The following is a 14,281-nucleotide window of genomic DNA, read 5'->3' as shown; positions in this document are numbered from 1 at the left end:
TCCCTAATATATAAAGAACTCCTAGAAAGTAAGAAAAAGATCAAGACTCCAATACATTGGGGAAGTTTACAAAACTGTCAAGGTTCTTAAACAAATGAAAGGCCCCATCTCACTCATAAGAGAATGTAAATTAAAATTACACAAATTCACTTTTCACCTATTAGACTGGCAAAAATCGAAACATTTTATAAATTCTATGGTGAAGCTATGAGAAAATACACTCTCTTTTGTAATGCTGGTTAGAATGTAATTGGCACAAATGCTATGAAGGGCAATTTGGCAATGCTTACAAAAATTACGCATATTCCCTTTGACCCAGCAATTCTGCTTCTTGAAATTTATCCTACATACGTAATTGCACACATGCAAAATGCCATGTGTATGAGATTATTCACTGCTGCACTGTTTGTAATAGCAAAAAATTAGAAATAACTCAAGTCTCCCTCAACAGGGAACTGGCTGAATAAATTATAATATTTCCAAACAATGGAATACTATGCAGCTATATGAAGGAATGAGAAATCCTCTGGGGACTATTACAGAGTGATTTCTAAGTTATACTGCTAAGTTAATAAAGCAACCTTTGAAACAGTGTTAATAGTATGTTATATTTTGTGTAAAAGGGGGGAGAAGTAAGAATATATATTCATATTTGCATATTGATATTCTGGAAGATATGTAACAGACTAGTAAAATGGATATGGAAAGGTACTAGATGAATGGGGGCAGCAGGGAAAGAGACCTTTCACTGTGTAATACCTTGGCACATTTTTTGGATCATAAAAAGCACTGACCCTTAGGCCCTTGGGGCACCTCAGTGGCTCAGTCAGTTATGCATGATTTCGGCTCACGTTACAATCTTGGGGTCACGGAACTGAGCCCTGCGTCAGGCTCCACACATGTAGCTTGCTTAAGATTCTCCTGTTTGCCCCTCCCCCTCTCTTAAAAAAAAGCACTGCTTTTTAAAACATGAAACATGAAATCAAAAATAGTAAGACGGGGCGCCTGGGTGGCTCAGTGGGTTAAGCCGCTGCCTTCGGCTCAGGTCATGATCTCAGGGTCCTGGGATCGAGTCCCGCATCGGGCTCTCTGCTCAGCAGGGAGCCTGCTTCCTCCTCTCTCTCTCTGCCTGCCTCTCTGCCTACTTGTAATCTCTGTCAAATAAATAAATAAATAAAATCTTTAAAAAAAAATAGTAAGACAAAAGTAACAACAGCAACTATCGTTTACGGAGTACTTTTTGCAAGGTGGGCATGTACTAATCTCACTTAATCCTTGTTACGCACTGAAGTAGGTAATATTAACCCCAGTATAAAGGAGAGAACACTGAGGTACCAAGAAGTTTCAAATCTGTATACCAGTGATATAATCTATCTCACAGGCTGTTGTAAGGATTAAATGAAATAATATATATAAAATACTTACCATAATGCCTAACACACAGTAAATGCTTAATCAATGATTTACCATTCCAAGGCAATAACTATTTTCAAAGATGTTTCAATCAATTGAGCCATATAAAATACAATAAAATCAGACAAGAAGTTTAGCAAAGACGTTTTAATTGAAATTTTATACATGTAGATTAAACAGTGTCTTCTAATTAATTGGCGGCTGCTTTAGATATGCTATATCCTCACTATATAAATTACATAGTCATTAAAGTAACTGCTCATATCCCATAATTATGCATGGTTCTTTGAGGCTACTATTAAACAGTGTGAAAATACTTATTCTGAAAAGATATCAACTGAAGAGCTTAGAAGTGTAACCATCATTTTAATAAGGTGGGGGGATGCTGTACATATGATGGTGACCTCAAGACAAATCCCCAAATGTAAGATCTGATTCCCAAAAAATGTCCCTTCAAATTCACTTAGTTACTCATGGACAACAGGATGCCCCATACTATGAAATTACACAGTCATGATGGCACATGTTACTAGGCTATAAGCAAGATGCACTTAAAGAAACATCAGCTTTTCCCTTTCTAGAAATAAACTATTCTATCTAGAATGCCCTTTTAGGGGCACCTGGGTGGCACCTGGGTAGTTAAGCACCTGCCTTTAGCTCAGGTCAGCACTCTGGGATCAAGCCCCGAATTGGGCTCCCTGCTCAGCGGGGAGTCTGCATTATTCCTCTCCCACTCCCCCTGCTCCTGTTTCCTCTCTGTGTCTCTCTGTCAAATAAATAAATAAAATCTTTTTTTTTTAAGACTTTTATTTATTTATTTTACAGACAGAGATCACAAGTAGGCAGAGAGAGAGGAAACAGGCTCCCCACTAAGCAGAGAGCCCGACATAGGGCTCTGTCCCAGGACCCTGGGGTCATGACCCGAGCTGAAAGCAGAGGTTTTAACCCACTGAGCCACCCAGGCGCCCCAATAAAATCTTTAAAAATATATATATAAATAGAATGCCTTTTTATATTTAACCCCAATGAAAAGAATACAAAGAAAAAGGAAAAACTACAAAGAAGCTTCACAAGCTTACTAAAAACCATATCCAATACAAATGAGATCAGAGTGAATTCAGGGAGGAGGCTTATGAAACATTTTGTTTTAATTGTAGTTTTAAGTGTCTTTGTTCTGTCTGAAAGATAAGCTACACTTGGATCATCCAATTACATTGTTAAAAAAAAAAAAAATACACAAGTACCCAAGAAAAAAATATGTGGTCATATTTGAAGTGTAAAATGAAACAAAATATAAAGTCTTTATCATTCAGGCATTAAAGTTTAAAATTTATTGTTGAGAAAATGCCCTGTACAACATTTAGTCGCTATAACTGTAGGAGCCACTGAAGGAACTATTCCTTCTAGTCCCTGGCTTCCTAGCTCCAGCCGCAAATGAGGTCTTTCTGCCATTTTAGAAATACTGGAAAAGTCATCCCTCTTCTTTTTTTCAAGAAGACTGAATTCCCTGGCATAGTTTCATCTGTTCCAGGCTGTCTCAAAAGTGCCTGCCAAGTTGTTTTTGTGTTCAAACTCGAACAGGCTAAACTAGAACCCTAGCCAGGGTTAGGTCCCTGGCCAGTCTTCTAGGATCAAGTCTGAGGGCCCAGTTCTCTCTGACCCCAGCCCTGGCATGGAAAGAGTATGAGACAGCAATTCTGTTAAGTCTGTCTCCTCTGCAGATACAGATACTCCTTTTTAAGTCATCCCAGTGTCTAGACACATACTGCCCAATATAGCAACGACTAGTCACATGTGACTATTTAAATTTAGAATCACTTAAATTTTAAAACTCAGTTCCATAGTCATACTAGCCACATTTCAAGCAATCAACAGTTGCATGTGGCTAGGGGCTACCATACTAGACAGCACAGATATAGAGCATCTCCACCATCATAGAATGTTCTACTGCACAGTGCTTGTCTAAACTCAGTAGAGATATTTAAGTTATCAGGCTGAAGAACCTAACCAGATTTGCCAACAACAAAATGAGTATTTTTTTTTCCTAATTTCTACATATGCCTCTCAAAGTTCCAAAGTCACGTGTGATCATGTTCACTTCCAAACTCTTAACAATACTATACTAACAATAGTAAATGAACAGTTACTATGAACAGAACATTTATGATGCACCAGCCACTAAGCTAAGAGCTTTGGTCATCTAACTTAATTCTTACTACAGTCTTATAAAGTGTTACCATATCCCATTCGCAGATGAAAAAAATTAAGGCTGAGAGAAATTAAGTGCTTTGCCTGTGGTAATATAGGTAGGTAGTAAATGGAAGAGTCGGGATTCAATTTAGAAGCACACACAAGCAAACAAAAACTGTAGATGCAAGTCATACAAAATCAGAACTAAGCAGGGCTCGTCCCTCTGAAGCCTTCTGTGAAATTTTCATCATTACAGAATCACAGAAAACTAGAATAGGAGCAAAAACTAAGGCAATGTTTCATGACCATCTTTAACCTGAGACCCCTTCTGATGACTATAAAAATCTCACACACACCCCCAAAGATGATGTATACCTCATCACAGCCATTAAAATTTTTTCTATCCTCTGTATATTCCCAACAAATTTTCATGAAGCTTTACTTTTTTTCTAAGTATTTTATAAAAATTATTTATTTCCCTTACATAACATTAAAACATCAAATATGCTCTTTCAAAATACATTCATTTCCCTCCTCAAACACACATCCACTGAACTGTAAAAATAGATCAATCTCTCCAATTTTAGAAATAAGAATAGTAAAGCTAAAAAAGAGGGTGAGATGGGGATGCTTTGCCTGAAATGAAAGACAGAATTGCTAGTACCAGAACACTCTGGTAAAGCTTAGCCAACAAACTTTACTTCACGGGACTCTAAAATGGCAAAATTCCTTAGGGCCCCACCCACCAAACAAAAAAGTTAAGATCTGTCCTATTTGTCAGCAGATCTTGTGGGATTTGTGGGACTGAAGCTCTGGGAGTACGTGGATAAGAATTCCCTATGTGATATTCATAGACTTGGAGCCAGAAGGGACCTCAGAGAACTATCTACTTCCTAATCTTACTTTATTTTATTATTAATTTTTTCCATCTCCTAATTTTAGAATTGAGGAGACAGAAGCTCATCTAGTTATATATAAACTTAGGCATCGTACCCTTCATAATTGTACAGTCTATGGCAAAGATGGCCTGTTCATACATTTAGTTTTGCTGAGTGACCACTGGATGCTAGGATCTGTGAGAGGGAGAAGCAGGCTCCCTGCGGTGCAGGCTCGATCCTAGGACCCTGAGATCATACCCGAGCAGAAAGCAGCTGCTTAACCGACTGAGCTACCCCCCCACAAAAAAGGGTATTTTAAATAAAATCCTTCACTATGTAAATTAGCAAGAAGAGTCACATAAATATGAAGGATAAAGCTCTAACCATTACTTTTCCACTTATAGCTGTGCTCTCATTCTAAGTCATTTAGGACAAGAATGTGTCTCTTCAACAAATGGTGTTGAGAAAACTGGATAGCCACAGGCAAAACAATGAAGCTGTATGCGTACCTCACACCATATTGCAAAGATTAACTCAAAATGGATGAAAGACCTAAATGTAAGACCTGAAACCATAAAACCCCTAGAAGAAAACATAAGAGAAAAGCTTGTTGGCAATGGATTTAGCAGTGATTTTTTTTTTTTTTGGATATGACTCCAAAATCAGGCAACAGAAAAAAACAGACAAATGAAACTACATCAAACTTAAAATGTCTGCCCTGCAAAGGAAATAGTAAATAGAGTGAAAAGAGAACTACAAATCAGCAAGGGGAAATATCTGCAAAACATGTATCTGATAAAGGGTTAACATCCAGAATGCATAAGAAACTCCTACAACTCAACAATTACAAAAAAAAAAATCCAATTTAAAATTGGGCAAGGGAGGGGCGCCTGGGTGGCTCAGTGGGTTAAGCCGCTGCCTTCGGCTCAGGTCATGATCTCAGGGTCCTGGGATCGAGTCCCGTATCGGGCTCTCTGCTCGGCAGGGAGCCTGCTTCCCTCTCTCTCTCTGCCTGCCTCTCCATCTACTTGTGATTTCTCTCTGTCAAATAAATAAATAAAATCTTTAAAAAAAAAAAAAAACAGTTTAAAAAAAAAATGGGCAAGGGAAATTCCTCTAAAGAAGATACACAAATGGCCAAGAAGCACTTGAAAAGTCAATATCACAGGCCATAACAAACAAAAACCATAATGAAGTTATTACCTTACATCTGTCAGGATGCCCATTATTAAAAAAAAAATAAAACCGGGACGCCTGGGTGGCTCAGTTGGTTAAGCAGCTGCCTTCAGCTCAGGTCATGATCCCAGCGTCCTAGGATCAAGTCCCACATCGGGCTCCTTGCTCCTCCATCTGTCTCTGCCTGCTATTCTGTCTGCCTGTGCTTGCTCTCTCTCCCTCTCTGACAAATAAATAAAAATCTAAAAAAAAAAAAAAAAAACCCACAAAACAAAAAACAAAAATGAAGAAAAGCAAACAAAAAAAGCCTCCAAAACAGATAACAACAAGTGTTGGTGAAAATATGGAGAAAATGGAACCCTTGTACACAGTTGGTAGAAACGTAAAATGGTGCAGCTTCTATGGAAAAGTGTATTAAAAACAGAATTATCATATGATCCAGCAATTCCACCTCTGGGTATATATCCAAAAGAAATGAAAACTGGATCCTGAAGAGACATCTGCATGCCCATGCTCTATGAAGCATTACTCATAATACCCAAGAGGATGTAGCAACCTTAAATGTCCACCTACAGATGAACAGATATAGAAAAGATAATACATACATGCAATGAAATACTATTCCACCTCCAAAAAAAGAAGGAAATCCTGTCAGTTACAGTGTGGATCAATCTTGAGGACATTATGCTAAGTGACATAAGCCAGTCACAAAAAGACAAAGACTACATGATTGTACTTATGTGAGGCATCTACAACAGTCAAACTCTGAGAAAAGCAAAAGTAGAATGGTGGTTGTTAGGGGCAGGTGGGCAGCGGGAGGAAGCAAGGAGGAATTGTGAGTTTTAGTTCTTTGTTGCACAGAAAGGTGTAAATGATTAACACTACCATACTGTACACTTAATAACACAGGCATGGCTCACTCCGAAACATCTAGACTAGTAGGTGCAGGCAGCACCACGGATAACACAAAACAAACTTTTAGAAGTCTTTGGAGTGCAATAAACACGGCCTTTGCAACACACTTAATTCACAAACATAATCCAGTGACATGAATATCAAAATGAGTTTGCCACTCACGAGCTCAGAAACTCACTGTGTGGGGTTGGAGAATGGAGGAGTGCTGAGCGGCAGGAGGCACTCACCCTGAGGGGAACAAAGGTCTTAGATCAGATGGCCTACAAAGCAGAAATGCCCAGGAAGCAATGACATCCACACTTTTGTAACCTCTGAGACAGTCAAGGGTCCCTTTTAGTGAAAGTCACAGTGCCATGACCACAGTACTCTATCTGGCCAATCAGCCTACCCAAGAAACAAATGAGGTTATCTTACCCTGCCAGGTTCTAAGTGAGCCCATGCTGGCTCCTAATGATCACTACTCCTCTTCGTCAGGTTTACAAGCCCTGACTGCTGCTAAGTGAGACTAGTAAATCAAGACTGCTCTGTCTCAAGCTGAAGAGAGAAGTCTGTGGATACCTGGGTTGATAAAGGGGTCCTTAAGAAAGGAAGTGAGTTCTAAGGAAGATTTTTAATGCGAAGGACCGACTGAGCTTGGTAGAGGGTGCCGGGGAAATAGTCCAGCCCGAGTGTGAATAAACAGAGACAATAAGGCCAAATGTGAATAGCAGAGAGAGCAAATCAGAAGGCCTGGTAATCTAAGACAAGCAGGGAATAGGAAAAAAGCAAGTTCTTCCTGCTGGGCTATACCCCTGATCACAAAGGTCAACCACAACTGAGCCAGAGTTCTCATTCTGAGTATCAGAAAACACACAATACTATATTAAGCAGAGCCCGAAAGCAATCCCATGTAAAAGACAGTTGTCATAAAGGCCAGTCTACTTTCTCCAAAGTACCTTCTGATGATGAATCCACCACTAGGATTATGTGTAATGGGCAATTTTGTTGCAAAGGACCATTGTGCAACATTTTCCCATTTCTCTTCCAGAAAAACACAGAGGTAATTACGTACTCATAGCCAGTGTAGCAAATCAGTTAAATTAAACCTGTATTTCATCTAACTCATATAGGATATGAATAACATAACTAACTTTTCTAATTTCATACTCTAGTACTCCCAAGTAAATAAAAGGGAAAAAAAGTAAAGTTTTCCCCCTACAAATAGAATCTGTCACTTCCTAGGATGTGCACTTTTCAGCTCATGCATCCTAAATGCATGTGGAGATATTATATGCACTTTCTATTTAGCAATTTAATTATATCTTTGCATTCAAAGAGTGGCAATGGTTTGCAGTAATAATCAGGTGAAAGCATTCTAACATTAATATGCTGGAATCCGATGTGTTAATTTGATGCAACTTTGCCTTGACAATATGTGATTAATTTGTTCTCAGGCTAGCCCTGCTCCCAGCTCTGACAGTTTAAAATGCTGGGTTTCTTTATCCATATCGCTATTTGACACGCCTTAGCCCACTGCTTTGCTAAGACCACTGTTAATTTGTAATGAACTTGCTTTTCAGGGGGGCTCCTTCATTTTTAATTCTGTCAGTGTCACCTCCTTGAGGAAAATTACAAGTTTCCGTAGGTGTGATTACTGCCAAGTGCTGCTGATAAGAGGTTTGAGAAAATAGGGCTTTATAAAGAAGTCTGTATTTAATCTGCTGAAACAGATTTATTGCCTCCAGACAGATAAATATAATACAAAGTTCTCTTATTTAAAAGTCATCCCCAAGTTCTCCCTCACCACCACCTCCTCCTAAACAAAAACACAGTTGCATTTCCAGGACTCAATAATGAGTCACTCAGGGAAAAGAGGTGAAAGTGTAATAAATTTAGCAATAATGGCGATTCTTGTCATCAAATTAGACTTGTAGGGGAGTCTTATAAAACACATGAATACACTTTCCGCAAGGTGGAGAAGAGGAAAAAGAAATCCCACTGAAACAATTACGGCTTCACCTCCTTTCTAACTAGCAAAGAACACTGCACGGCTTCATGAGCCCATTTCCTTGGGGCAAACTGAGTACTGGTGAAGTCAGGCGTGGTTTAAATTTCTCCGTGGAAACTGATCCTGATAATGCTCAATGCTGGGTTACAGGGGAGACAGAAAGTCTAAGTCTCAACAGAATAAGTCATTTGTAGGGACAATAAGCAGCCTATGAGCCCCTGCCCCGGTATTCTCCACTCTACCTTCAAAATAACCATCGCTGGTACGTACAGTCACTCCAATTTTTTTTCACATAAGGGAACTAAGGCTCAAAGATTTTATCACAAAGATGCACCAGCAAGGAAAGAACAGAACTTTGGGAAACACATCTGTCAACTGCTATCCTCTGCTTCGCTCCATGACAATCTACTGAGTGGAAAGGTCATCCCCTAATAATCCACAGATAGAGCTAACCAGTCTCATGCTGGAGTCATTCTCTTCCTCTCTCTGCACTGAAACAGTGGCACGCAGTTCTCCTGCAATTCCGGCCCGCCCACCATGAAACCTACTGCTTCCACAGGGCCAGGAAGACATCAGGTCCTGCAAATTCTGCCCTCAGATTTATCAGATGTTCTTAATGTCTATTTACACCAACAGCAAGAAGCTTAGAACAGGCCCACTCCCTGCAAACATCATTAGTGGCACAAGCCTCTTTTCAGAAGATTAGTCTTCCAACACTTCATAAACGGAATTGAAACCACTAGATACAAATGCTCACTGCATTCCCCTACCTCCCAGTCTTTTTATCTGTATGTTCCCCAGCTGCTCCTCAAAAAATAAAATAAAATTTTAAGAAAATCTTAAAAAAATCACGAAAACAACTTTCCACTGTATGTTCAAGATCACAGTTGATAAAATGCTCCATACCTTTGCCTTCTCTACAAGGCTATTCATGAAGCACGGGAACTGTGAAATAAATGCTCAAAGGAACGTTAAGCTAGTCACTGAAAAGGAGTACTCATGTGCAATATATAAGAAAAAATTTTCAAAGATAACAAAGGTAGGTGCGAGAGCAGAATTGCAATTACACACAGACTAAAACTAAATTATGCAAAAAGATATAGAGATGATTTAGCACCTCCTGCTCAAAAACAGACACCTGAAATTCTGATTTTAAGTTGTCTTTAATTTAAAATTTCCTTAATGCTTCTTCACGGTGGTCTGTATACCCACTAGACTGCAAGCCCCTCCAGAACAAGGATAGTGGTTTATCTCACATCTGTATACACCTGGCCTAAGTAGCTCAAGTCTCACTAAATTAACTGAAACAAAGATTGCTAGGGTGTAGGTCTCTATCTGATTAAATATAGTCCCCCCTAGAGCATCTCAACTCAGTCTGGCCTAGGTATGAGCTCTAAGCACTGGTTGTGGAATGGTGGGATAGCTGTGGCTGTGAGATGCCTTCCCAGGGCACTCCCTGTTCCCAAGTCTTCCAACTCCACGGATCTTTGTTGGAAGGAACTCTGGACAACTGCTGCTGCACGACCGATAAAAGGAGACCTGCTTTGAGATGAACAAGACCCTGAGCCAAGGCAGCAAATACCTCTCCAATGACAGGTGTGATGCCTAGAACAGGCAGTTACCCTGAAGGAGACACACAGATGAGAACAAAAATACAAGGGACTAGAGAGAAGGAAAAAAACTAAATCAAACACTTAAAAAAAAAAAAAAGAAAAAGAAAAAACACTAAGGGAAGTATTGGTTTGAAAAAAGTACCCAGGAAAATATTAATGTATATTTATCAAAGACACATAAAGGCAAATTAAATAATTTGGCAAATTAGATAAAAACTCTTCCCCCCTCATATAACAATTCTGTAATTGTAACATCTGCCAGATAACTAACTGCATATTCTCTAATATGTGGGCTGGGAAAGTCGATCTAACACTGCTGGAATGGTCATCATTCCTAAGGAGAAAATTCTAAACTAAATACTGCACCCAGGGCAAGTGTACCAGTGAACCAAGGTACCAGAACACCCACAACTAAACAAGCATTAACTGGGGCTCCTGGGTGGCTCAGGTCATGATCCCAGGATCATAGTACAGAGCCCCATGTCCACCCCTCAAGGCTCCTTGCTCAGCAGATGAGTCTGCTTCTCCCTCTGCCTGCCGCTCTCCCTGCTTGTGGTCTCTCTGTCAAACAAATAAATAAAATCCTTAAAAATAAAAAAGCATTAATTAACTGAAAAAATAATTTGTCCTGATGACCTGTTATAGGCCAATGACTAAAAAATGACTAAAAAGTTGGGCTGGGAAGGAGAGAACACTGGGTCCAATGGAAGTTAAGCTCTTATTTATCCAAACTTGCATAATAAGTGGCAAAACCAAGACCCAAGTCTGCCTGACACTTAATTCATTACTCCCAGCCTTCTGCCCAAAGAGCCCGTGAGTCTGTCTTTGAAGACATACATACCAAATGTAATCTGATTAGAAATGTCACAAATCAGGGGTGCCTGCCTGGCTTAGTTGGTGGAACATGGGACTTTTGATCTTGGGGTTGTGAGTTTGAGCCCCATGCTGGGTGTGGAGACTGCTTAAAAATAAAGTCAAGAAAGAAAGAAAAAGAAAAAAGGAAGAGAAAAAAAAGAAAAGGAAAGGAAAAGGCAGGCCACAAATGAATATCTAATTAAGCATATTGTAATGTTACAGCACCAAGGCAATGGACAGATAAAAAGTGGTTCAGGTATCAAAGTGCCAATCAGAATGAGTTTTGCCCTATGTTCTGAAGAAAATAAGGAAATGGGGTAAATGCAGTCCAAGCTACGGAAATGACTAGAGCAACAGTATGAAAAATTAGAAAGAGCTCGTGGTCAGAGAACACAACTGTCAGGTAGTAAGGAAAATGGGGCTATATCAGGAAGCAGGGTGACAGAAGATCTAGAATCAGACTGGTTCAGGTTCAAGTACTGCATAAACTTTCTTAATTATTGGCTTTCGATCATCTATGTATTCATTTACCAGATAATTATTTTGCACCTACATGCCAATTCCTTCTGGGGTTTTCTCTCTGTCTCTAGATGGTTTCCTCATCTAGAAAAGTAGAATAAAAATATCTCTCTCTCTGGGCTATCATGGAGCTTAAATGAGAAATGATGTCTTCATTAAAGTAGCGTATCTACAAGAGGAAAGTAGGTGATGGGTAAATAAAGGGTGAACTGAATGATACAAATTAAGATGGAAGGTATGTGGGAAGAGAGGGTGCTGCTACTGTCAGTGGACGGGTTTAGTTTTGCTATCTCAGAAGGGCAATGGGGTAGTTCATCTGGCCACAAATTGGACACATGGAGGGAGAGGGGACAAGCGGGCAGGGAGACCAGCCTGGAAGCTGCTGCTGTAACATAAATGGGACGTGAGAGGTCCTGGAACAAGGAAGTGTCTGGCAAATCTGAGAAGTGTCAAATCTGATAAGACCCTGAGAAGGAATCACTGGCTGACCTTAGGGACACCATGTGAGGAGAGAGTAGTGGAAGAGAAGAAAAGTATTCCTATCAATTCAGATTTTTAAATGGCTTAAATCTCACTTTGGCAAGCATCTTTCTTTGAAAATAATCACCTGGACGTTATCAATTTCACAGAAAGACCCTTTGTTTTGCACACAAAATACACTTTAATATTTTTCTCCTTTTTCTATGAGCAACATCCTTCCTCCCAGTCAACTCCAAATACTTACAGGTCTGTACAAATTACCTCGATCTTTCTAAGATTAAACTGCAATCTGCTTACTCTCACTCATGCCCCTCAATCATTCAGGCCTGAGGAAACAGAGCCTGCACCCTTAAAGACGGCAGCACATAAAACATTGTGTCATCTGTACAACGGCAGCTCTCTGTCCCTAAGCACCTCATTGTCTCCTAAATGGCTTCAGCTACAAATATTCCACTGGCAAAAAGACTTTTTGAAAACCTCAGGGCAAAAGGAATGATCACCACCTTTGTGGCCAACCCCTTGGGGGAAACAAGGAGCCACTTAAAAACTGGCTGAGAATTAACCTCACAATAACAAGTGGAAGACCTCTGGGAGCCCTTCACACATCATGCAAGTGTAACACGGAGATGAAGTCTGCAGCTGGAGCGCCTGGGCACCGCGGCTGCCTCTTCCCACTTCCTCGCTCTCTGACCTGAGGCGGGTTACTGGACCTCTCCCAGCCTCAGTCTCCTCACCTCTCAAACTGGGCATCATTGTAATACCTTCTCACAGGCCTTCTGCGAGAATTCAATTTATCATTACATGCAAAGCACTTGGCACTGTGGCTAGCACACAGCAAATGCTCAACATATGCTCGTTGTTATTATTACCGTGGCTGTCATTACAGTCGTTTGAAATAGTTCAGATATAACCCACTAAGATGCACGTTCCTCCCTTCCTCCTGTCCAATACTTACTGAGTGCTATGCTGGGCTGTACACCGAGAAGAGGGAGAAAGAGAAAAATTTGGACTCTAAAGAGGCAGAAGCAAGGTCTATGGATGTACAGAGGAGAAAGTCACTGTTAGAGAAGTCAAAAAAAGTGTTAAGGAAGAGGTGATATCTGTGAGTTGGCTCTTGAAGAGGACAAACAGGAATTTTCCAAGAGAAAGAATGTGACCTGGTAGCAGATACGGCATCTGCTTTTTAACATGTAAGACTGAAACAGCATTTCTAGGTTTCTAGGAAGGTAGGCTACCTGGGCAGTCGCTGAAAATCTAAACCATAAAGATTCCAGCCAGAACCTCCTCCTCCTTCCACTTGGGCTTAAGACCACTAACTTCTCCACCAACACTTCAGTCTAGGCTGACTCCTGTCTCTGTACTTGCACTTCTCCTTGTCCTTGGATTACCATGGTCTACCTCATGGAGACTCTGAGCTAGTTCCTTGAGGGCAGGGACTACCCTTTTATTAATGTACCCCAGGACATTCTACTCTGCCAGGAGTATGGTAAATATTCAACAAATGTTTGGTGAATGAACCATCTGCCTTGCCAACAGTACTGTCATAAAAAGAACCTAAATACTTAAGAGTCTCCAAATGTTCCTAAATGTCTCACACTGACAAAAAATTATGTAATTCTCATGATGGGTCTGGTCTTGGTCATCCTCCTCATTTTTCTGATTGGCTAACTAAACCCAGAAAGGTGAGATGATGAATTCAGTCAGAGAGAAAGTGACAAATAAGTAATAGAACTTGGGTCTCATGAATGAAGTACTCTTCCAGAATCAACTCGGAAAAAAACAGACTATTTTTTTTCTTATGCTAAATCTTAGGAAAACTAGAGCTTCTTACTTACATCCTACTAACATACACAATATCTGACAAAGGAGTAAAATGCACGTGAAAAATATTTCTTTTAATATACATGGTTTTTCTTAAACAGAGTATCAATTCCAAAGGCAGCTAAACTGCATTCAGAGCTGGCCCTACCATATAGCAGGGTGTGGTCTTAGGTGAATTGCTCAATTCCTCTCAGACCTCCTATCAACATGGAGCTAACAATATCTGCATCCCAGAGTTACTGTGTAGATGAGAGATGATATACTTAAAGTTCCCAGCATACTGCCTGCCACACAGCAAGTACTCAGTCAACAGGAGGCACTATTATTATCTTTATCTATTGTTCCTAAGGACAGACACCTCGTTTTATTTTCTCCTTCCCTTAGTGCCTTGTACTATGCTCTATACATAATACCTACTCAAAATTTTTTGAATT

At 40.0% G+C, this 14,281-nt stretch overlaps 1 protein-coding gene across 1 annotated transcript in view; it reads right to left on the bottom strand.

Moving 5' to 3' along the window:
- Positions 1-14,281, bottom strand: part of MAPKAP1 (MAPK associated protein 1) — a 243,964-nt gene that overhangs the window by 171,378 nt on the left and 58,305 nt on the right. The window contains 2 exon segments of the mRNA XM_032308575.1: positions 6,751-6,779; positions 6,782-6,800. Of these exon segments, the coding sequence (XP_032164466.1) occupies positions 6,751-6,779; positions 6,782-6,800 (48 nt within the window).

This window comes from Mustela erminea, chromosome 12 (genome assembly GCF_009829155.1).
Source record: "Mustela erminea isolate mMusErm1 chromosome 12, mMusErm1.Pri, whole genome shotgun sequence".
NCBI lineage: Eukaryota > Metazoa > Chordata > Mammalia > Carnivora > Mustelidae > Mustela > Mustela erminea.
This window is presented reverse-complemented; position numbering and strand designations above follow the sequence as displayed.